This window comes from Perna viridis, chromosome 8, assembly GCF_037379345.1.
Source record: "Perna viridis isolate PV_CMFRI_1.1 ecotype Kerala chromosome 8, ASM3737934v1, whole genome shotgun sequence".
Lineage (NCBI taxonomy): Eukaryota > Metazoa > Mollusca > Bivalvia > Mytilida > Mytilidae > Perna > Perna viridis.
The window spans coordinates 19845340-19869301 of NC_142452.1; the positions used below are offsets into that span (position 1 = coordinate 19845340).

The 23962-nt window shown below is 31.4% G+C and overlaps 2 protein-coding genes across 2 annotated transcripts in view; one reads left to right on the forward strand and one right to left on the reverse strand.

Annotated features, from left to right (window-relative positions):
• The first annotated feature begins 289 nt into the window (after positions 1 to 289).
• Positions 290 to 2933, forward strand: LOC148609688 (complement C1q-like protein 3). Its single transcript, XM_088541150.1, has 2 exons — positions 290 to 400; positions 2474 to 2933. Exons 1-2 carry the CDS (start codon positions 324 to 326, stop codon positions 2880 to 2882), a joined length of 486 nt encoding a protein of 161 aa, XP_088397276.1. The 5' UTR covers positions 290 to 323; the 3' UTR covers positions 2883 to 2933.
• Positions 2934 to 14852: 11919 nt separating this feature from the next.
• The window catches only part of LOC148609689 (multidrug resistance-associated protein 1-like), a 46139-nt gene continuing 37029 nt past the window's right edge, over positions 14853 to 23962 (reverse strand). The window contains exons 26-30 of the mRNA XM_088540797.1: positions 23244 to 23387; positions 22460 to 22618; positions 22062 to 22228; positions 20552 to 20746; positions 14853 to 19152 (exon numbers count right to left, since the gene is read on the reverse strand). Coding sequence (XP_088396923.1) covers positions 19035 to 19152; positions 20552 to 20746; positions 22062 to 22228; positions 22460 to 22618; positions 23244 to 23387 — 783 coding nt within the window. The 3' untranslated portion in view covers positions 14853 to 19034. The remainder of the gene's footprint in view (positions 19153 to 20551; positions 20747 to 22061; positions 22229 to 22459; positions 22619 to 23243; positions 23388 to 23962) is intronic.

Consider the following 23962-nt stretch of genomic DNA (forward strand, 5'->3'; position numbering starts at 1 on the left):
TACCGAACTTTTAATCGAAAATGAAAACACAGAAAATAAACAATTTGGGACAAACATTCACACCTAATAACACGTGACGACTTAAGTTGGTGTGGGAGAGCAAAAAGTGAAAACGCATGATTCAAAATACACACATTAAGTCAAGTGAGTTCGGAACCTAATCCGATTATTTTAAAGCAGATGTTTACAATAGCATTGTAGGAAATTCATACCTAAACATATATAATACATACATTTTTTATGCATCAGTGCAAAAATTACTTTTCACACTTATATAAGTACAAAATCTCCTTGAAAGTAAATTTTTGAAGTGTCCGACAAACATGATACGAGCGTTTCTGTTTGTGACTGTACTGTACAGCTTTTCAAGTCTTTCATATGGCTATGAATATGACAAAAGGTAGGGAGGAAATTTCCAGTTTTCATTATTCATTGTTGGTTTTGTTTAATTACCTTCTCAAAATATTTTCCAAAAGATCTCTACTTTCTCCGTAAATGTAATCAAATGTCGATATGTTGTTTTCTTAATCAAAATCAATTATGATATAATGTTCATATATTCATTCTGATTAATTTAATATTTTGTCATTTCACGATATTCATTCGGTATTACCTTAGCTCATCTAATCTTTAGGGCGGGATGCGTCTTTTCGGCAAATTCCCACTTTGTACTCATTTTTTTTTCAAATATCATAGCATGGAAAACTATTATCCGCGCATCCTCTCCTCGTACTCAATTATTTCCAAGTAATTTTATGTCATTTAAATACTTTAGCTTTGTGTCACCTACAGATGAGATCGAAATTTTCGGACAATTCCCCACTTATCTTTCGTTGTCTTTGAAGACCCGTGCAGGTCCATGTGCAATATTGAAAGAAATGACCGCAGTGCAGGCCTAAGATTGTCGTAAAATAAATAGGCCATGAAAGAAAAATAAATAGAGATTAACAAAAACACTTAGAAAATAACATGCATCCCTATAAACCAATCATTTTCAGTAACACTCTAGCTAAAAATGTGATTCATGGGTGAAAAGTCTACATATTTGTATTTTCGATATTTTGTTTAAATTGCCATTGTTAACAGAAATTAACATTCGTTTTTTCATATAACCTATGTTCTTATGAAATAAAACTTATAAATTTCAAAATTAAGGGAGATAACTCTGTAAATAATACTGAAATACAATAGAATCTATTGAATTTCCAAAGTTGATTATCTCCCAAGAGCAGACAGATTGGAATGAACAATTACACATTTCATTACATAGGTCCATAAAACAACGTTATTTCAAAAATAAAAATATGTAGTTTTTTTTAAATGTATAGCATTTATCAGATTTTGTATGATTCTTACAAAGACAACTACTTACTGTAAGCATTCATTTTTAAAAAAATCGGACTGCGGCTTGCTATACGATAATTATGCACATTTCAAATTTCCAAAGACATCCTCTTTTTTATCCTGATTTTAAGATGACCGCCATTGAAAATGAAGAAATACTAGGATTTAGAAGCATATTTACAAGCAGAAATACAAAATATAAAAGAAATAAACAGAATGTAACCAATTTAACAATAAAAATGGAAAGAAAAACAGGCATTACTGATGATGCATGGCCGAACAACTCCATGAACCTCATTTTTTGAACACCTGCGGGTCCGGATGTCAAAATAATAAGCCTCCAGCAGCACCATGCAAAAGGTTCATGGCCGGGGGTCAGGGCGCTCTGCCCACAGAATAACTGGGTTGTGCCTCAGGTGATGGAATGGGACATCTCAGGCATGTTACGTGTACATGGTGGGGTCGTCAGGCCATAATACGGAAACCTTGATAGCAAACCGTAGTGGTTCACCCTGTTAGGAAAAATCCACCTTCCTCGCACGTTGAATAACCCTACTATAGTTTTCGACAGAGTAGGAACCTCGGCTTTGCTCTAGGAAGCAAAATTGCTCGACCCTACACACTTCTCTCAATTTGCTTTGTGTCCCATCCCAACTTTCATTTCATCATTATTTCAAGTTCATCGCCCGGATGAGGCTGAAATATTGCAATTTGGACGTTAAATACCAATCAATCAATCTTAATTGTAGTTGAACCTATGGGTGGTCGTCTTATGGTTTGTGTGTATATCACTTTAGCTGCACTATCTAACCAAGGGTTCTCGATCAGTCTTATCCGCTAATTAAATAATATGCAATTGTTTTAATGAACCTTTCAGTACTATGTATTCAAACCAGGTTAGAAAGTTAATTTCCATATATTTTTGTTTCTTTATTTTAATATGATTATTTACTTGCTTAACACTACATGATTAAGACAGTTTCTTCTAGATATTATACAGTATTTTACTTCAACTCAAAAATATTGTGATTTTTAGTTTGAATATTCAGAGGCTTATGAAGCTACGTACTTTACTTCACTTTTTATCTTTTCATTGTAATTAAATTTTTGATAAATAATTTTTTTCCAGGGATGACAGCTACGAAGAACCAGAGGCTAAGCCAGCATTTATGGCTGTATACGTTCCATATCGCAAATTTCACCTTGGATATCACTATGTGATGAAGTTTACCAGAGTCGTAACCAATATTGGTAACTGTTTCAATAAAAATACTGGCAAATTTACAGCTCCACAAGATGGCGAATATCAGTTTTCAGCCAGTTTTGTAACGGGATATCGCAAAAAGATACATATAAATCTCATGAAAAATAACATTATTGTTTGTAGAGGATTCGGTACAGACGGTGTGAAGCATGCTACTGGGGCGCTGTCTGCTGTGCTAAGCCTGAAAAAAGGTGATACTGTTTACATGAAAAATAACTACGCCTCCAACATATTTGGACATTATAACTCCATGTTTTCTGGACATATGATTTAGTACATGTATAACACGTTGCGTTTGAAATAAAACATCATGTATTTTGTTTGACTTTTTGAGTTTTTAAGTTGGTAGACGTGCACAATTCCATATGTTCGAAAACTGGCCGATTGTTTTCTGTGAAACTTTTTCCCATTTGAAAGATAAATTAGCATGGTTACAGAAAGACCGCATCTGAATCTTAACAGACAAAAATTCACCTAACAAATTACTTTATTTTAATATTTCGCTTAACAAAGTTTTGACAATCACTCAAAACTGTTGCGTTATATAATAAAAGTTGGTATATTTGTAATCCACCACCGTAGTACATCCAAGCTGAATATGTAACGTTTTATTTACTGTACTTTTGTTTGCCCAATTACTATATTTGCAGTGAAGGAAAACGTTTCTGGCAGTTTTAAAATGTGGTATACCATAAATATTATCAATAGTCCAGGCCTTTTTGTTCTATGTAATAGCCAACAAAGTAGTAAACATTTACAAAATTGGTGATTGTTGTCAATTTGGCACTGACTGCAGGCATTTATGGTATCCCTAGTCTTGTGGTTCCCAGTTGCTTTAATTATGAGGAACCTAATTTTGAATGTGGTGTCCTCGTTTTCTGCGATTTGCTGTTCTATTGGTTGTATTGATTGTCTGTCAGTTGAATTACCTTTTTGATCTCTGATGGCTAACCGAATAATAGCTGTTTCCGTTAGGTCTATCTCTCCTATGTCTAGCTTCTGGGTGCAAGGTTCATATCTCCTGATTTGACCGGTTGTTGTTGTATTTTTAATATTGTGATATTTGAGATTTCAATCTTTGCTTAAAAGCATTCTGTGTCAGCTGTGGATATTTCTTCTTGTAAGAATCAAATAACAGAAACCAACTTCTAGTTGGTTCTTGAAATAAACTTAACGATGCCATGTCTTTGTCATCTAAAAGTTTGTTAACGAACTGATTTGCATCTACTTGGTTCCACCACACGAAGGGCACAATTTGTTACTTGTCGCTAAAATGAGATATTTTATCGCATGAGCCATTATACAACGTTTTTTGATACCATCATTCATTTTGCTGAATTGTTGTGTAGGATACAAGAAAGATGTGAAGATTTTTAAATAAAAGCACAGAAGCTGAGTATCAGTGGTTGAAATCAGGTAAATATCTCGTCAGCTTTGAAAAAGATATACACGCATGCTTTCTGTTATTATGTTTCTATAAGTAATACAGACATTAAATAGAATTTTGAAAGGACATAACTGAAAAAATACGGTATAAGTCTCTATACTTAAAAGGGTAAAAAAATAATTTATGTACGTGTCCAAGCTTACCCTCATTTAAAAGAGTTCATGCTGCAGTCGTATACTACTGCGCTTTTTATTTTTACGCATTCAATGAAATGGTTCTTATCATATCCAAGGATCTATCTGAATCCCATACAGGTTCTAGAAGGAATGTATTTCGGATAACTTTAAACATCATCAAAAGTATTTAACAAGTCTTGTCTAACAGATTTACTCCCAAAAGTATAAGTACATCATGCACCTTTTTCAATTTCATACAAAACATCATTTGGTGTAATAAATACAAAACAACTTCATCTGATCCACGTCTGTTGTTTCATAATTTCCTAGTTCCAGTGTGAAGGTAAAAGCCTGGTTATTTGTCTCATCATGTAATGTTATGCCCTCGCAAATTAAGCACTCAATTAACTAAAATTGTCTTGTCAGGTGATATATGTGGCTGATGATAGAACACGTTTGATATCAATGTTTCTATTTCCCATCCGACAGATATCTTATTTGATGTGTTCTCGCTTAAATTACCCCTACAGTCATTTAAATTGTCTTTGGGCTGTTCTTTTGTGTCTTTTTTGTGATTTGGGCATGTGTAATATCTTTTTTTTTTATTTTGATCTCGACTGATGTCATTTCTCAGGAAAAAGGTGATCACAAAGCTTTAATCAGTAATGCCCATCTCAGAGAGGTGTGGCTGATGTTGCAACATGTTCTAGCTGGATTCAAAGGTTTTCAGATGGGTGCTGCATTGTTTCCTTTACTGTCTAAGACCTTTTTTTTACGTGATTATCCAAACCTTTTTAGTTTCCTTTCTGTTATGTACGCTGGTGATTGTGAGAGAAGGTTTAATAGGTATAATTAAATAAAGGCTAGTTGCAGGAATTTGTTGAAAATTTCGAATCCGAGTTTCTTATTAACTGTTGTTACTTTGTTTGTATTATTTTTTGTTACTTTAAGTTCTTGTTGTGTTTGTCTGTTTTCCATGTCTGGTCTTTGCCCTTGGGTTACATTCTTTTGATTTCTGCTAGAACCTTGGTTCCCTTCATTACTCTTTCTGTCAACAATTTTCTAGACTTGTTTATATCCGTCTTTAAACTTTAAAGGGATCTTTGAGTAGAATTGCTAGGGATATAAGGCTTCTAAATCATTACATGGTCCATGCTCCCAGTTTTTAGTGGAGTCCGAGTTGTTCATTTGCTTTTTTGTTACTTTGTGTGTATGATTTTAGTTCCTTTATGTGTTTTGTTGTGTATGTCTGTTTTCCATGTCTGGTATTTGTCCCTGGATTACATTCTTTTGATTACCGCTATAACCTTGGTTCCCTGGATTACTCTTATTGGTGCGGACATTTAAAGGTAGATATTTTAAGATACTTATTTTAAGTAGTTGCTCAGAAATATGAACTAACTTGTTTTGATATGCTTTGCAGTTAATGCTTACAATTTATTTCCTTTATAATTTTCTGTATTTTGTATGTTCCATATAGTGCTGAAAATGAGTTACATTGGTTAAAATATTAACACTATAATATATTAAGGTAACTTGTATATACTTTAGACCTGTTTTTTTTTAACTCTTTCCCAAATGCTGCTTGTGATGCTTTGTATCTGTGAATGGCATGTATCTATAAAAATACACGAAAAAAATGATTCAACGTAGATGTTTTTGATTATCTTTTTTGTAAGATTTAATTGCTTTAAAATATTTATACCATATTTTATCTTGTTTAAATTGAGTTCATATATTTTATGAAGTTTGTTTCTGTAGTTTAAATGAACTATATTTTTTTATCGAAAAACGTCATGAAGTATCAATTGAAAATGCTGTCGTACTGTTTATAACATTTACGATGTTTAATACAATAACAATACAAATAAAAAATGGGTATAACATTTCATCCCGGTAGGGTTTGTTTTCTCTTTGACATATAGACCACACCTTTTCTCGGTATACATTACTCGAGGTCAAATGTTTAATTTGTTTTGATATTCATTAAAGTATTTTGTATTATATTTTAATCACAAGCTGTACTGGCATCTCAAATATTTATTCTACCCATTAACTTTCATTTGCATTCTCTAGTTATATTAATTTTGTCACGATAATATTCACTTGGACAAAAATAAACTACATCATATAGCTAGGGTCATACATGCCTCACGATGTGACAATGTCGTATGTCTAAAAAGTTTTGTTTTGTTTTGTTTTTTTGTTTTTTTTTTTTGTTTTTTGTTTTTTGGTTTTTTTTTTGTCATAACTGATACTCTACTAAGTTTAAATTTTAAACATTATACATTTGAGAGTCCTAAGAAACTTATTACATACGTTGTGTTTGTTTGTTTGTTTTGCTTTGTTTTTGTTTTGTTTTTGTTTTGTTTTGTGCAGGTTTTTATTGATGGCATTTGTGTACCTTAACCAAAGAACAAGTGAAAAATGTGCACGTAACTACCAAATTTACAAGATATAATTACTACTGATGTGCGTTGAAAAGTCTTGACCAAAACCAAGAGAAAAAACAAAAACAAAAGTGATTCAGAAATTTATATCTGTTTATCTAACATAATCTTATAGATACGTATGTCAAAACTTATATATGATCAGTTCTCGATAACTACGGGAACACTATATTGTACTAAGGATATTCGCATGTAAGATGTACTCCTTTTAATTGGTCTTATAACCCGTATGAACATGTTAAACATGTTCCGTAATCAATTTTCAAAAAAACTATTTTGGTAAATTTCACATTTACTATCTTTATTTGAATAAAGATACAAAATACGTGATTGACATCTGTTTTATATTTAAAGATAAACAATGACATTTCACTTTCAAAATGATAATTTTATCAGACTATCTTCGCCACAGCCTGACCATAAAAGAGACAAGCTATTTTGGAACTTAAAATCATTTGGGACGACAGTTGTTTATAAATATACATTTTTCATCGCTGTCACATACATTCCGGTTTAGTATTAGTGAACAATATCTGAAAGTTGCTAATTGATCATTTGCTATCACTAATTGTTCTTTTGCTGATGAGAGCTCTTTCTCTTTTGTAGAAATTTCGTTTCTCAAATTTATGTTTTCATTGATGCAAGAAGAAAATGTTTGGCTAGTCTGACAAGATGTTGTTGTCACATCAGTACATGATGGGCAAGTTGGGCAAGTTGGGCAGGTTGTGGAAGTTGTTGAACTGTCACAAGGTGAGCAATACGTTGAGCTTGAACATGTTGGACAGGCCGGACAAGTCACCGTTGTTGTTTTACTGGCACATGTAGTACATTGAGGACAAGATGGACACGTTCTCGACGTGGCATGATTGACATGTTTTTGGTTGTAGATGTGCCATCCATAAGGCAGCATCCAATACCATTTATTCAGCCTGTAAGGTCTATAACTGCTGTAATAAAATCGTCTATAGTCACTATGGTAAGGTTGTCTGTATTGGTGATTATACCCCCACAATGCTGAAATACATATTCATGTATTTAAATAATATTTGAAAGGTTTTAAATGTAAAAATGTGTCGATAATTTATGAACAGATCCAAACAAGAGAGCCTTCAAAATACGGATGTTGGAAAAATATTTATAAGTTTCGACTGTTTGAACTTGGTTATTGGCGGGATGTCTTTGAATCTATAATATGTAATCAAAATATAGGCATGCAAAGTTTAACTTACATAGTGTTTCATTTTTAAGACTATAATGAACGAAATATGTAAACAATTTTTCAAACAACACAATTAATCATCTAAGGTATATTGTATATTTGTAGTTTAATATAATTTACATTTGAAAAAAAAAACGATGCCACCCCTCCCCCCCCAAAAAAAAAAAAAAAAATAAAATGTATGTATATTTTTTTATATAGAAAGTCATATACAAACATAAACTTGTATAAATGTTTTGTCATATTCGCAAAAGAACAGATGTTCAAAAGAAAATTCCTACCTGAAGCATTCTTAGTGACGACAATGTATATTACAGTAATTATAGTATATCTCAACATCTTTGTCCGCATTGGTAATATATTACTGACAATTTTCCTTTATGGAAAGTAATGAAAACACCAGTTGAACATCGATTAGAAATACTGACAGCTGTTTTCACTGAATAAAACAAAAACAAATGCAATGTTCTGATCAATATAAATAAAATATTTTCATTTGAGTATTTTTCATTAATTTCAAAATGCTTTGAGAGTTGAGTTGGTATCAGTATGTTTTATACGGCAGTGTCCATAATTTCATTTTGAAATGTCTATATATTACAAGGAGCCCTGGTCTGTGAACATGAACTGAACAAGGACAGACCTCTTTTGTAAAATCATATTCATGTTACAACCTCTGACAAACTCAGTACTATACTACGCCTTGTTATGTAAATTATCATAGTTTATCTAAAACGGCAGATTTGTAATACTAGTAATTAGTGGTCGTTATTTCGTGTGGATATTTCCGTGGTAACAGAGGCTTTAAGATAGCAGAGGGATATATGGAATAACCTAGGAAGTAGTTTTAGGTCTGCAGAGAAGATTGTATAAATATTAAATTTGTTTTAATTCATTCAAACAGAATGACCCATATTCGTCATTTTTTTTAAATGCTAAAGAATGACGAAGAAGAATATGCTATTCGGTTAATATACCTGGTATATTAATGATTACCTTCTCAATTCATTTTCCCATGTAAAATGTTATTTATTACAAGCAGTACATCACATAAAAATTGAGTTTAACGTATCATGAATAAATGCTTAAATATTCCATGTAAAGTAAATTTCATGTAACCTTTCTTCAATTCTAGTTATACAACTTTCTGCTTTGTTGAATATAAGCAGTTCTATTTCTCACTCTAGGAATGAAGCAGCACGTATTGTTATTTCTTATCATTTTACTATGAACCTTTTTCTGACATTCGCAAATCCGAAAACGTTGCGAATTTTCTCAAACTACCATTTATGAACAAATGCATTTATTTACTAATCTTGACTAGTTTATCAAGGTAGATAGTACTTATAACACATAGCCTTCTTTTCTGTCATCTTGTAAAATCATGCGGACATATATATATATATATTAACTACTAGTGTTTAAATGATGGAAAAATAATGTGTTTAAAAAATGTTTAAAGAATTTTTTACATTTGAATTTGTTTGGTTAAATTGCAACTATAAAGTGGAAAAAGCCCTTTTCAAAGGGGGAGAATTGGTGGGAAGTTTTTTTAAAGGTGAAATAATTGGCTGTTTTATAGAAATGTGAAGTTAGTTTTAGCTTTTTAACATTACAAGAAAAGGGCAACTTCCATTTTCTCTTTGAAATATGAAAGAATGCCAAATAACTGTTCTTTATATAAAACTTTAAGAAATCTTATTTACCATTCTTACAGAATCCATATAAAATGTCGCCAAACATTGTCTTTATTATTGCTCAATTAATTCAAAATCAAATTCTGAAGTTCATTCATGGTCATTTTCGAGAAAAACTGTGAATATCCTTTTACATGAAATATGAGGTATTATCTATCTGAAGAATACTAATTTAAAAAGTTATTTAAAAATATTCATAAAATAAAAAATACATTAATAATTAAATAAATCATAATTGAAATATGGCTTTGTTTCTTTATATAATGTTTAGTCTAGTTTGAATGATTGCAATCTTTTTGTTACCGTGGATTATTTTTATGGCTTTTTAGTTTACTTAAAGACCATTTCTTAGATTCAGGATATACTATTATTTGGAGACTTCAGAGAAATAATTTGTTTTATAGCCGTGTTTTTATTCAATACTCAAGTATACTAGACCAATGCCCACTCTACTTGTGTGTACGCTGTAGAGATGAGCAATAGATATTAATGCGCTTTATTTAGAAATGATACAAAACTACATGCCTAATCGAATACAAAAAGTTACAGTCAAGAAATGATCCAAGATTCCACATGTTGCATATTTCCGTCAAGTATTTTTAAAATGTTGTTATCAATCGTTTTTTTTCTTCAATTTGTTTTATGCATTAAAAATCTTTATTCAACGCACGTTAAATGGCAGATTGGTAATGTTAAAGTATTAGATAGACACTTTTATCTTCAAGGAAAAAACATTCAGGCAAATTGTTGTTGTTCGAATCCTACTGTGTGCAAGGACAACATTTCTAGATGTCATCAAATAGTTAACAGTCTGTAGATTGATGTGCCATTCAACAGTGAATCTTACTCGACGTCTTATTCCTTCTTTTTTACTTGTAAATCTCCATTATATGCTACGTTATTGGAAAAGCCTGAGCTCCCAATATCATGAAACATATTTCTTGTGTTCCTTGCTCTAAACCAAAACACTATAAATTCGCCCGAAAGTTATGCATTAACTAAACTTGTTTCAACCTCAAAGAAAAGCGTGTTGCCATAGACATTCGAAACTACTAATGCATTGGTGCAATAACCTGAAGAGTGTCTTAGACATGTTTGTGTTGAGTAAAACAAAGTATATATAATGAACGTTTAAGTTAGTCAAAATATGATAAATCAAATACACAATTAGCGTTTATATTTTTTTTATTTCTCTATCTAATTTGGTCGTTTTGTCTACTTCTTTGACGTCTTGGATATTTGTGTAAGCACACCAATGATTCGAATAAGTGATATGAAAAAAAATCGGTGTTGCGATATATTAACGTGTGATTTTGAATTATTTTCTATAAACCTGTTAAGTCAAAAGCGACGTTTTTGGCGTTTCTAGTTCTCGTTCTACAGACACCAGTGTTGACGTGATTGATGGATAATCACTAGAAGATGTCGAATATATAGCGGCCAAAATATTCCTAAAGAATTACAGAGTAAAAGGATTTATGACTCGTGAAATTTGAATATCGCAAAATATCAACTGAATTTTAACACCATATAAACAAAGTCCGTGCTCGTTTCTGATTTTGATATAAGATAACTACAGTTGATATTTTGTGATATTCAACTTTTACTCATTATGAAACCTATACTTTTGATTGTGCCTTGTCGTGACAGTCATAATGTCAGACTGGTAGGAATCAAATGGATGTTTCAAGGGTTCATACCGCCCCCTCTTTGGGAAAATTGTTTTAAATTTTTGCACAGTTTTTGGCAGAAATATGCAAAAAAATATGAACACTCTGCTGAAATACCGTCATCGACAATTATCCTCTACAGTTGTTAATAGAACTTGATAGTTATGATGATGAAACGAAATATTAAATTTCACTCGGAAAGGTACTAAACTCAATCTTAGGTAGTAATGAGTCGATAAATTATACTAAACTTTGGCCTGTCAACATTATTATAGAGCAACAAAATGAACTGAAACAAGTTACAATACAATAGTAGTTGAAGGCAGAAATGTAATAGTAATCTATGGCACCAATATTTTAGCGGAAAACAAAACAATGTAATCAATGTAAAAAGACCAGATATGGGAAAAAGACACACATAACAAAAACATAAAATAACCAAAATAATACATACAAAGTAACAAAATTAAATGAGCAACTTAAGCTCAATAAAATCTAGGAGCATGGACCAGCTGCTGGTGTTCCAGTAGGGTAAGCGTCCTCTGCTTTTCTAGAAACACTAGCCGATTTGCTCATTAAAAGTCATGTCCAGAGTAAACGAAAGAGGACAGGAAAACTACGATACGTTGAACAAATCAGATTTCATTGTGCACAACAGGTTCCTTCACAGGAAAGTCAAGTTTTACGGAATAGTGATACTATTAACAAACTTCTAGATAAAGCTATTAAGTCAGAAACACAACGAATTAATTCAAAGGTCGACGTCCTTCATGCATCCATCAATTCATGGAAAGACCAAATTTAAAATAGTACAAAAAAGTCGATCCTAAAATGACATGTTTAAAACTCCGTATCTTCACTATTGAAATATAGATAAAAATTGTATATATTATCACTTTCCTCTCAACATTTGGAAACATTTTTATTAAAAACTTGGAAATGTGTATACTGATATTTTGTAAACATCCATGTATCAAAACTGCCTAAGAATAACTTCGTGGAATATCAGTGATTTCAAATGTAAAGGTTTGAACAAGTTTCCATGTCCGAAATTTATACAAAACATCACAGATGATGACATTTTTTTGTTTACAGGAGACACACTGTGATCTCAATGATTGTTTAGGTCTATTAGAATTCCCTTGCTCTGTACATTAGAATAAACGCACGGACAAACGATCTGCCGGTATCTCTGTTTATACTAGAGGGTCTATAAGACCAGGAGTTAAATTGCTTCCCCCATGAAACAAATGATTTTATAAAAATCGATAAAGATATTTGGTATGGAAGACAATGTTCTTATGTGTTTCTTGTACTACCCACCTGAAAATAGTTCATTTACCAAAAACCTAGACTAATATATGCTTGACCTTATTGCAAAGGATATTGAAAAATACTTAAAAGAAGGAAGTATTATTCTTGCCGGTGACATAAACGCAAGAACTTCTGATAACCCAGACTACATTTTTAACGATTCCGATAAATATATCCCCCTCATGATGACTATGTATATGGCGCATATAATTTAGCTTTGTTAATAACAGGGGAGACAACTCTTGTCAGTTTTTGTTTCATCTGGGCTTAGAATACTTAATGGTAGAACTTCATGTAACCTAAATGGTTCATTTACTTCATGCAAAATGTTACATTCTTAACTGTAAAACCTTCACAAACAGATTTATCAGATCATTGTCAAATATCGTGTATTTTACAGTGTAACTTTTATGAAGGGAGCGCAACCAAAAACAAACAGTCAAGGTCATATATAACGAACTATAAAAATTTGTCGAGTATGGATTTAACTCATGAGATCGATACAGAATATACATCTTAACAAATAGGACAAAAGGCAATAAGTTGTACCAACCTCGAAAGAGTACCCGCTTTTTTTGTAAGCCAATTCAAAATAAAAGAAAAACATATTGGCACATCAAATTTACTCAAACAAAAATATCACAAAAAACATGTCCAATAGGATTTAATGAAAATATATCATAAAATGTTTAAGTACAACAAGTTCTTCGTGCAAATGCCAAAATAAAAAGCAATAACGTTAACGTTCAAATAAAGCGGGATTTGTTATTTTTTAAAGGCTATCGGCATACTAATTTCATACCTTTGTATGAAACTAATTTATATCTAATTCATTAAAAAGAGAGCCAATATTAGAGACTATAAAAACATTATTCCAAGATTTTACGATGATATGGTTAAATTTCTTCAAATTGTTTAGACTACAAGGATTCTGAGCTTTATTTGTTATATTACCCTAAAAACAAGGATATAAAATCCCATTTTGGATTACACTACGGCCGGTACAACAAAACTTTATAGCATCAAATCTTTATATTTATGGAAGAATTTAGTAAAACTAATAACTAATTTATGGTGACGAAAACCTGGACTCATCAATTTACCGTAATACAGAGATTTTGTTTATTAAAATATAAAACTTCGCTACAAACACGGGCATATAGAACTAGTTGAGAAATGTATACACCGTATGAAGGAGCCAAAGAAACGACCCTGTCAAGGAAGGAAAAATAAGAAATTGGAAACGAGAAATTGTCCCGTTTGTTGCAAAGTTTAGTTTTAAGTTTACCTTGTGAAATGGAATGAAAACATTTAACTTCAGAAACAGACAATTAATTTTATTAGCTTTATTTAAAGTTAAAATCTTTAAGGTAAATGTCAGTGTACTTGAACAAGTCAGGATTATTCAGCGTAAAAATACCATCACGGTAGCTATTACTATCATGAGATTTGTCTATTAAATCAGATTTGGAAGGATATTAATGGAGTTTTGCGATTAAGTGAGATTCATAACAATTGAGGAATAGATCTGCTGCAGTTTGTGCCAATCGGAATTCCTACAACCTGTCGATAAATTCGACGGTACGGATATAAATGTTGTCAAGAAGAAAATTGACTGAATTAAGCAAATCCTCACAAGTCCAGCACATACAATTTTTATATTTGTTTTGTTCGTCTAAGAAAAATTACCTTCTTTCACTACATTAAATATAATTTTGACATGTTTTATCGAAACTCTATTTGATAAAATAAGAAAATTTCTCTTTAATGAGGTTATACGGGAGTGTGGTGTAAGGTGTGGTACAATAATTTATAATTAGTTCCTATAATTTGGTGAGATTACTGGTTGAAATGGCAGAAATTTTAGTTGTAGTTCACTTACTGGACGCTGAGATGAAACGGAATATAAGGGATTCTTGTGTAATTTAGGTAACCAAAACATGGTAGGGACTTTACGATGTTCAGCGGGGCAATTTAGCTTATCTGTTTCAGTAATGTAATTGTTTACTATTCGACTCTCTGTTGAGTACTTGGCTTGGAAGGTAGAAGAATTCAAAACCTGATTCTTTTACATTTATAAAGTATTTACTTCACAATATTATTGGCTACTTTGCATGACGGTACAACTACGAACTGAGAACCGAAATTCTAAAGTTTAGTTTTAAGTTCTAGGTGCAGTTCAAGACTCGTTTACACGTGGTTTCTTTTGGTATTCTCTCAGTTTCAATTTATACATTTTTTTTTGTGTTGTCTCCGTTGACTAGCTTAATCTATATCTCTGGTATCTATAGAAGACATCAATTAATTAACTGACCAAAAACCAATGAAAAATATGAAAACAATTTCATTTATTGAAGTACAAATTAGTATAAAACAGATCTATACAAATGTTAAATCAGTCAACAATAATAATAACAACAAATTATGATGGTATTATAAAGAAAAACATCAAAGGTAATTAGCCATATCATATAAAGTGTGATAAAGCTGACATTTTCCCTCCCGGTGGGCTTGTTGTCTCTTTGACATATTCAGTATATCCACTCTAACAGCAAACAAGTCTACCTGTACTTATTTTTTTTAAATATCCCTAGGCAAAATTGTCAAAAATGGGTAAAGAGTGCTTTTTACAATTCATAATCACAAAATGCTAATTATTAGCTTGCCTAAGCTTCAGCTTGATAGTTGAGTATTTTTTTTTTTTAAAATCAAGCATGTTTATTCCTTATCATTATGATTGGATCAAGCAGATGTTTTTGGACAGAATTTTTGGATATCAACAATGACCTATGAAAATAAAGTTATCCTGCATTTCCATTACTTTTTGAAAAAAAATAAACGCACATAAATACTTTTTATTCAAAAAATATTTTATCACTTAAATAAATTGACCCAGACCTATTGTCTGTCTGTCATAAATATAAGGTTTAGTATATAAGTATGCATATTTATGGCACATTGTTACATTATGTTTTCAATTAGCATTCTGATCAAAATACATTATCATTCTAAATATTTAATTCATGATTCATAGAATATTTAAAGAATGACAAAATAAAAATAATTGAAATATTATGCAAAACTAGACCATGCTTCACAATAAAAACAACAATTCAGACAAATTAGAACAGATATCAGTTTCAATCTTTATATATGTGCATGGCAATCCTAAATGTTTATTCTATCACAAAGTACAAAACATTACATTCCCAGTTGGTAAATCAATAAAGAAACAGTTTAATGGTATGTTATCAACAAAAGACAACAAAAAATACATCCATTGTCTCTTTGTGTGACTTGATGAGTTTTTTTACCCAGGTCTCTTTAACAATCAGGCAGTGAGTAAGACATGATATAAAACAACTCACCACTTTGACAGTGAAGTTCGACTACTCACCACTTTGACAGTGAAGTTTGAGTATTCGCCACTTTGACAGTGAAGTTTAACTATTCACCACTTTGACAGTGAAGTTTGACTATTTGTACAAACAGAATCAAGGAATAAAGACAACTAGGTAACAAGTTATAATTTCATTGAAATGCACTGCAACTAAATCTTTCACGTGCAGATACATTGTAACTTTGTAAAAGAATTGTTTAAAATTTCCAGTAATGCAGAGATCAAAAAGTGGCCATTTCAAATAGGGATAAATTACTTTTGTTAGATTGCTTGGTTTCTAATATGTATGCCTGGTTCAAAGACTTGTACTCATGTATACTGAAATCAGATACCATTTTATCATTAAATTTAACATAAAAATTCACAGGTTTTTCGACTTGCATATTTGTTTCGACATTAAGTAAAAATAAAATATAATTTTAAAACAGCTTATTGACCAAAAAAAAACCATGTCCAATGGTTCCATGTTCATAAAACATGTTTTACCCTTGGAACCCTAACCCCAATATCCAGAATTGGGGATGATTATTTTCAATTGTAATTAATCATGTCATGATTTCATAGGGTAAAAATGTAATCAAATACATATGATTACTTTTGTCACATTAATTTACTCTTTCTTGAGATTATTTCAATCTTTTCATTAATTATGATTTACACATTTATAATATAACACACTTATTTTAAGTTTAATGGGAAGCAAACTAAAAATAATTATGATTATAAAGTGTGAAATTTCATAAAATATATTTCTTCATAAACAAAAAGCTCTCCATTTTCAGTGAATACTATTACTGATCATACTGTTAAGTCAGTACATAAAGGACAAAGTACTTGCAAGGTTTTTTTTCCTCATTTCTAGTCTGAATTATTCGACTTTGTTATTAACTAATACAAATCTATATATTTAGTAATTTATTGACATTATCATTAATATTAAGTTCTTGTCAACTTTAGAGAAGCACTAAATAGTCAAAAACTTAAGATTATGCAAATTAGCTAAAAGTAAAGTAAAAATGGATATGATTGCTTAAATGAAATGAAATATCACAGCCTACTTACACACAAAAAGACTTTATGAAGTAAGAGTAATTAAACATAGGCTCTAAAAATATCAAAGGATTACATAGAATTATATTTGTACAGTTACTATACATTGTATTTAAAGAATACTCTTCCAGGTTTTGCAAATTTTAAGAAAGTCATCAAGGAGGTTGACCTAAGGTAAGGGATCCAGCTCTTACAAACCATTAGAATGTTTGTATTAAATATTTTACATCAATTTCATATAAACATCAAAATAACTTGGATTTTTTTCATTATATTTTAAATGAAAGCTTGAAGGGCTTTCAGGTGAAATTGAATATGATGCAGACATATCACTGATTTCAAGAGTTATGTCCCTTACCCTAGGTCTACCTCCTTAAGGTATAACTATTTTGTTGAGCAAGTAAAGTTTCTTTACTATCAATTTTCAAGGATCTATTTGACCTCAAAGTATATCTTAATCTGTCTTGAAACATGTTCAGATAAATATCAGAAGGCGGTATCATATCAAATGAGGTAAAGATTTCAGCATTACACATTACTGCACCATTTCTTTACAGAAAAGTTAAATCAATTGATGTGGAATCAATTATACTCAATTTACACAGTTTACACAGCAGAGATTTCAGAAAATAAATCTGTGATCAAAGTGGGCTGTCGAATCACAAACGCACGTGAAAGGTAAATGATGCTGTAATAAGTGCTTGTATGTGTGTACACTTAACAGTATGGCCAAGAACATTTCAGCACAATTTCAGACACAGAAAAAGAACCATTTAACACAGGAATTTGAAGTTAACATATTGTGTAGCCATGCTTATTATGATATAACATCACATTAAACAATACAGATCAATAACAAGTGATAGGTAAACTTAAAATAGAAGAGAAATGTAAAAATACAATTATACCACATGTTACAGATCTAATTCATCATCATAAGGTGTACTTTACAAGCCATTTTTCTAAATTATTTCAAATTGGTTAAAAATAAATTTAAATAAAACAAGAAAAGAAACATGAAGTTGGATGTGTTACTGTGCTAGGTTTACCCACACTCGTACAAGAAGTTTAGATATGAGACAGCACCCAACACTGATTATAATGCATGCCCAATCAAAATAAAGCCAAACTCCAAATATGAAATAAATCCTTCCAATTGGAGCCATGATAATTGGGATGGACAGAATGATGGACAGACAAGGTGATTACAATATACCACTCACTTATTTAGTGGGGGTATAATTATTGTTACTGTTATGTGAGTAATTTTGTAGCAATACTTTCAGTAAGAATCCTACATTTTATTTCACAATATCAACAAACAATAACTAACACACTTAATTCACCACTCAAAATTATTGGATAACTCAATAATTATAAATTCAAAATACAAATAATGTAATATGAAATATAATACATAAAAAGACATCACCCTGTGTTAACAACCATCAATTCACTGAAAGGAATGTAAACTTTTTATGAAAGTAGATGTACATGTATTTACACAAACACAACTGAAATTATTTATAAGGTGGGTGAAAACTGTTGAAAGATATCGCTTTTTCATCATTTTCACTCCAAATGGTTACACGTAATAAAGTTAAATTTATAATTTAAGTCCCATAAGTCTGACACATCATATGATATCAGTTCCACTGAGTGACACAGCAGGAGTAGTAGATAAGAAAACAGTGCCCTCTGCATAAAAGTATGGATGGAAGTGCAGAGGGAAGGACAGATACGCCAATCACTATATACATCAACTTTGGAAAAACAGGGTATGAATAAAAAAGATTTAATTTCCATAAAGATAAACAGTCTCAAAATTAAAATTTATCAAAATCCTCCAAAATATTATTAAGTTATAATAAGACAGACAGACAGACAAACAGAATGACAGTAGTATGCCACAAAAGATCAGTCTAAATATAGTCATGTAAATATTGAGACTATATTATGAATGTAACACGTATTATGCATGCACTAATATAACTATACCACTTAAGAATTATTAGATATTCATGGTGGTTATATGGCATTTTAAGTTAATACTAGCATCATGTTTATGTAGAGACAATCCCAGCATCTTTGGCAAGTTGGAAAAACAGTCCATGTGTTTTCTTCAGCAGATTATCTGGTGAATCAAATTCTTTGATTTCTCCTTTGTCAAGCACCATTATTCTGTAAAAAAGAAAGGATAGTGAAGACTCCTCTATTTTTGATTACTTTTTGTGCTTTATCTACAAGGGAAAGGATGGGGAAGTTGTCACCTTTCTCTCACTCCTTTCTTCCTTCCCCTTCCACCTCTCTCCTACCTCTTTTCTCCTTTCTTAACCTCCTTTCTTCTTTCTCCTACTCCTTCTCTCTTGTCTTCCTCCTTTTTTCTCCTTTCTCCAAATCCTTTTCTCTTTTCTCCTTTTGCCCCGTTCTTCATCTTATCTTTTGTATACTTGTTTGTTACAAGGGCAAATAACTTTAGTTATAGAGTTGGGGAGGCACTAAAAATTGCCAAAATATTCCAAAAGTGCCCCATTTTGGCATATTTAATAGAAATTCAAAGATTTGTTAAATTTGGGACATCTTATTTTCAATCATAGAAAGATGAAATGCTTATCAACATGGTTGAATGTTCTAAGCAACTAAGTTTTTCATTTAATATTCTAAACAGAAAAAAATTCTCCAAATCAAATTTCTAATTTCCAGTCCTGCAGGGAGGGGGGGTCAAATGCAGGCTTTACCATTCCCTGTCCTTCCTGAAAGATGATTATACAAATCAAAGCATATATTTTTTTTACTAAAGTAAAACCGTATGAATGACATCTTGAAACATGTTGAACATAAATCTGTTGTTACAAATGAACAACGGACTTAAAGAAAGGCTGATTAACAAGAAGATTCCTGTTTATTTATGTTGATGTGAACTAAGAGAATCTGATTGTTTTTGAGTGGTAAATTTGTTTCTTTTTACTACAAAGTAGCTATTCACATATAAGATTTATATATATATATATATATTACAAATTTCAATAAAAAAATTTCTGACTAATGGGTTGGTGAATACACCCAAGGATCTTTGGTCAACCAGCATGTTGTGGCATCAACCAAGTGGCTATTTAAATTTAAAAACACTAAACTAACTATCGTATAAAGTTTCAATGTGCTGTACAGTTGTTTCAAGGAGTTAACCTGTCAAAAGCAGCATTAGAATCAAATACATAGGAAGCCTCAAATCCAAAGGAAGTTGTTTACAAGAAGTATTCCAAAACAATATCTATTGAAGCTGAATCTATCACCAAAATGTTCAACCATAACCAGTACAAGGAATGAAGCTTCAGCAATTTTAAAAAGAGATTTTGAAATTTGTAACACTGCAATAATATAATCTGGGGTCAGACAAGTCTGACAACTGGTTTGGTGAATACCAATGACATAGATATATAAGGTGTTGTTTTGCAAAAGTACATGTGTATTGTATAAACTATACTAATTGTTTTATAAATCTCAATATCATGACAAATGTGACTGAAACAATAATAATCTGTCCCTTGATTTACATTTCCTAAAATATATAAAGACCAACCTGTCATAATCCATAACAGTATTGAGACGATGAGCAATCGTAAGGACTGTACAACCATTAAATTCCTGCTTAATAGTTTGTTGAATCAGGTCATCTGTTTCCATATCAACAGCAGCCGTGGCCTCATCAAGGATCAATATTTTTGTTTTCCGTAACAGACTTCTGGCAAGACATAACAATTGTCTTTGTCCAACACTGCAATCAAATGAATTAGTGAGATTATAAATACATTCAACACTTCTAGGTACATGTATCAGTTGAAAACAATTCCTTTGAAGCATTCAAACCAAATGTTTATTCTAGAAACAAACATACAAGGAAGTCACAGATACAGAGCACAAGCATCATTTGAAAACATTGATGAAAACCAATCTAAAATATACACAAGTTACCTTAACACAAAATAGTGTCATTATTTTTTTAGCAAAAATATGTTACCTACTTAGCACTTGTTCAAAAACCACTTATTTTTAGGATATTTTGTTTGTGTGGGAGATATGTATTGAATACTTAGTTTTTCTACTCTAATTAAGAAATAATTCGTGAAGGAGGTAGATTTGTACTCATTTTAACAAGAGTTTGTCATTTATATTCGATTATTTAACAACCGAGCTACAGCAAGGCGTTAAATGAGGAACGGTTTTGGAGAAATATGCAAAAAACTACTGTCTTACCCCTATGTTCTATTTATAGTAATGGTGGCCATGTTTTTTAATCGATCAAAAATCAAAACAATCATTTTGTTAGGATACCCTACAAAACAAAAATACCAACTTTCATTGAATTCTGCATTGTAGTTTTTGAGAAGAAGATTTTTGAAAGTAATAACATCAAAAACAGAAAAAAAACTTCCAAAAAGTGCAATAACTCCAACATGGGTTAACAGATTTTCACCAAAATTTGACCACAGATAGATCTCATCATGCTGAATACTTTTACGCACATCAGAATTTAGCTAAACCTAAAAGTTTTGGAGATATATGCTAAAATCTGCTGTCTGGCCCCTAAGTTCTATTTTTAATAACGGCGGCCATGTTTTTTAAACGATCAAAAATCCAAATGGTCATTTTGTGCAGAATACTCTAAGAAACAGTCATTATAAGTTTCATGCAAATCTACTCAGTAGTTTCAGAGGAGAAGAAGTTTGAAGAAATTGTTAACGATGACGACAAATCAGAGAAATCATGCTAAGCCCTTCATACAAAGGAAATTAAAATCAAGTATTTCAGTTTTATATCCAATAATATTTCTCAAACCATGTCAACCTAAACTGGTTTCCCTTGGCAAAATCATCAAAATGAAATGAGAACTAAAAGAGAAATTCTGTGCAAAATCTGTATGCACCGACACTAAGCATTAGCTAAGAATAGTCTATACAGTGAGTCCGAACAGTAAGTATGCTTACTATTTCTTTAAAACAAATTATCTCTTCTTCATTTCACTGATATTGTACTAAAACTATATACCTAAATACTGAGTCCCCCATTCTCATCCAAGATCTGATTTTTACCTGAGATTTTGTCCTCCCTCTCCACAATCATACTCCAACCTTTGTGGAAGGTTCTGTACAAACTCATTCAGATGAGCATGCTGCAATGCCCTCCACAAATCAGTATCTGAATACTCATCCATGGGGTCAAGGTTCATTCTAAGACTACCAGAAAATAGTACTGGGTCCTGAAAAGTAAAAGTTACATGTTTTTATCACAGCAAAAAATATGTTTTTTTTTTATCTCAGAGGGAAAACATCAATTTTTTTGTATTTTAAATGTGTGGTTTTATTTTTGCATTATGCAACAAATTAAAAATCTGTAAAACACATTCTAATGCACTTATTTAAAAATGAGGTATGGGTATTTACAAAAAAAGGCCAATATTTCAAAAATGGGAAATTGAAATGTTACAAACCTGAGGTAGTATAGTCAGCCTTGACCTCACATCATGTAAACCAAGTATATATAGGTTTTCACCATCCACAATAATCCTCCCAGAGCTAGGTTCAATCAAGCGGAACAAGGCAAGGGTTAAAGACGACTTACCTGCTCCTGTCCTCCCAACAATACCAACCTAATTGACAAATTAGGGAATTGCTTATGATCTGTTTTATGTTAAAATGACATGATAAATTGACCTAAGCACTGATATATAATTAGAGTAGCTAAACCAATCGGTGCAACTATAATTGAAATTAGTCATCTATCACTGATTTCTTCCTCTCCCAAAGCTGTATTTCATGGAATAAAATTTTTAAAAAATATCATTTCAAGGCATTTTTGTATTTCTGCAAATTAAAGACATTTCAACATCATCCATAGAGATCTTTTCACATGTACTCCATTTATTGTACAGAAATCAAATGTCTAGGGATGACAGTTGCAATCAAAATTTGTCGACTGTATTATCCTTGTGTCCTAACCCATTTATTTCATCATTTCATGTTCTTTGCCTGGATATAGCTGAAATGTTGCTGCTTGGGCATTAAACACCAACAATCAATCAATCTAGGGACAACAACAACAACAGCCTTGTATCATTATACTACCACAATTTCTTTTGCAGTCATATACAAATAATATGTGGGCATAAAAATATTAAAATGCAATAATAAATGAATGAACCTAACCTTATTTATAACTTCACAGAAGTTTTTAATTGTTTTACATGTAAAAAACTTGAGTATGCTATCTCTTACCCTTTCACTAGATCTGATATGAGCCGTGATACCTCTCAGAACCAGGTCTAAACCATCCCTGTATCTTGTAGAGTAAGATTTAAACTCAACCACACCATCATTAGGCCAGGATCGTGGTGGTCTGTAGTTTGTTACCAAGTTTGCCTGCAAAATGAAAGATATAATTCTTATAACATCTATTATATTGAAAAGTTATTTGAAAACAAGTTTAAATAATATACTGAAATGGAAAACCCATCACTTATCAATCCATCAATAAATATTGTCATAGATACATCAAATAGTTGAGTGGATCAGATTCAATGGAAAGCATGCAAAAAATTCAAATTCTTATATGTTGTTAATTATATCAAGAGTGATATTAAAAATAGGTGTTTAACTTCCATCTGATGTGTAATATGTCCACCAACTCATGTTAAAAAGAAAACATGGGAACTGACATTGCTACTGCTGTGATTCCCATTGCCAAAAGTGATTTGGAGGTTAGTCTTATGAAAACAAAGTTAGAAATTCACATTAACTCACTATTAACAATATACCATTCACAATCTTATTTGTCAAACACCCTGCTATAATACAGTTGAAATGTTCCTTGCAAACATACTGTTATAAAACTGTTGAAAAGTTCCTTGCAAACAAACTGTTATAAAACTGTTGAAAAGTTCCTTGTTCCTCCTTTTTAAAGCAAGTTGTAGCAGTAAGGTTTATACTCTTCAACA

Coding starts and splice junctions, on each gene's coding strand:
- LOC148609688 (XM_088541150.1), top strand. CDS start 324: ATGATACGAGCGTTTCTGTTTGTGACTGTACTGTACAGCTTTTCAAGT. Junction 401..2,473: donor GGCTATGAATATGACAAAAG/GTAGGGAGGAAA, acceptor ATTTTTTTCCAG/GGATGACAGCTACGAAGAAC.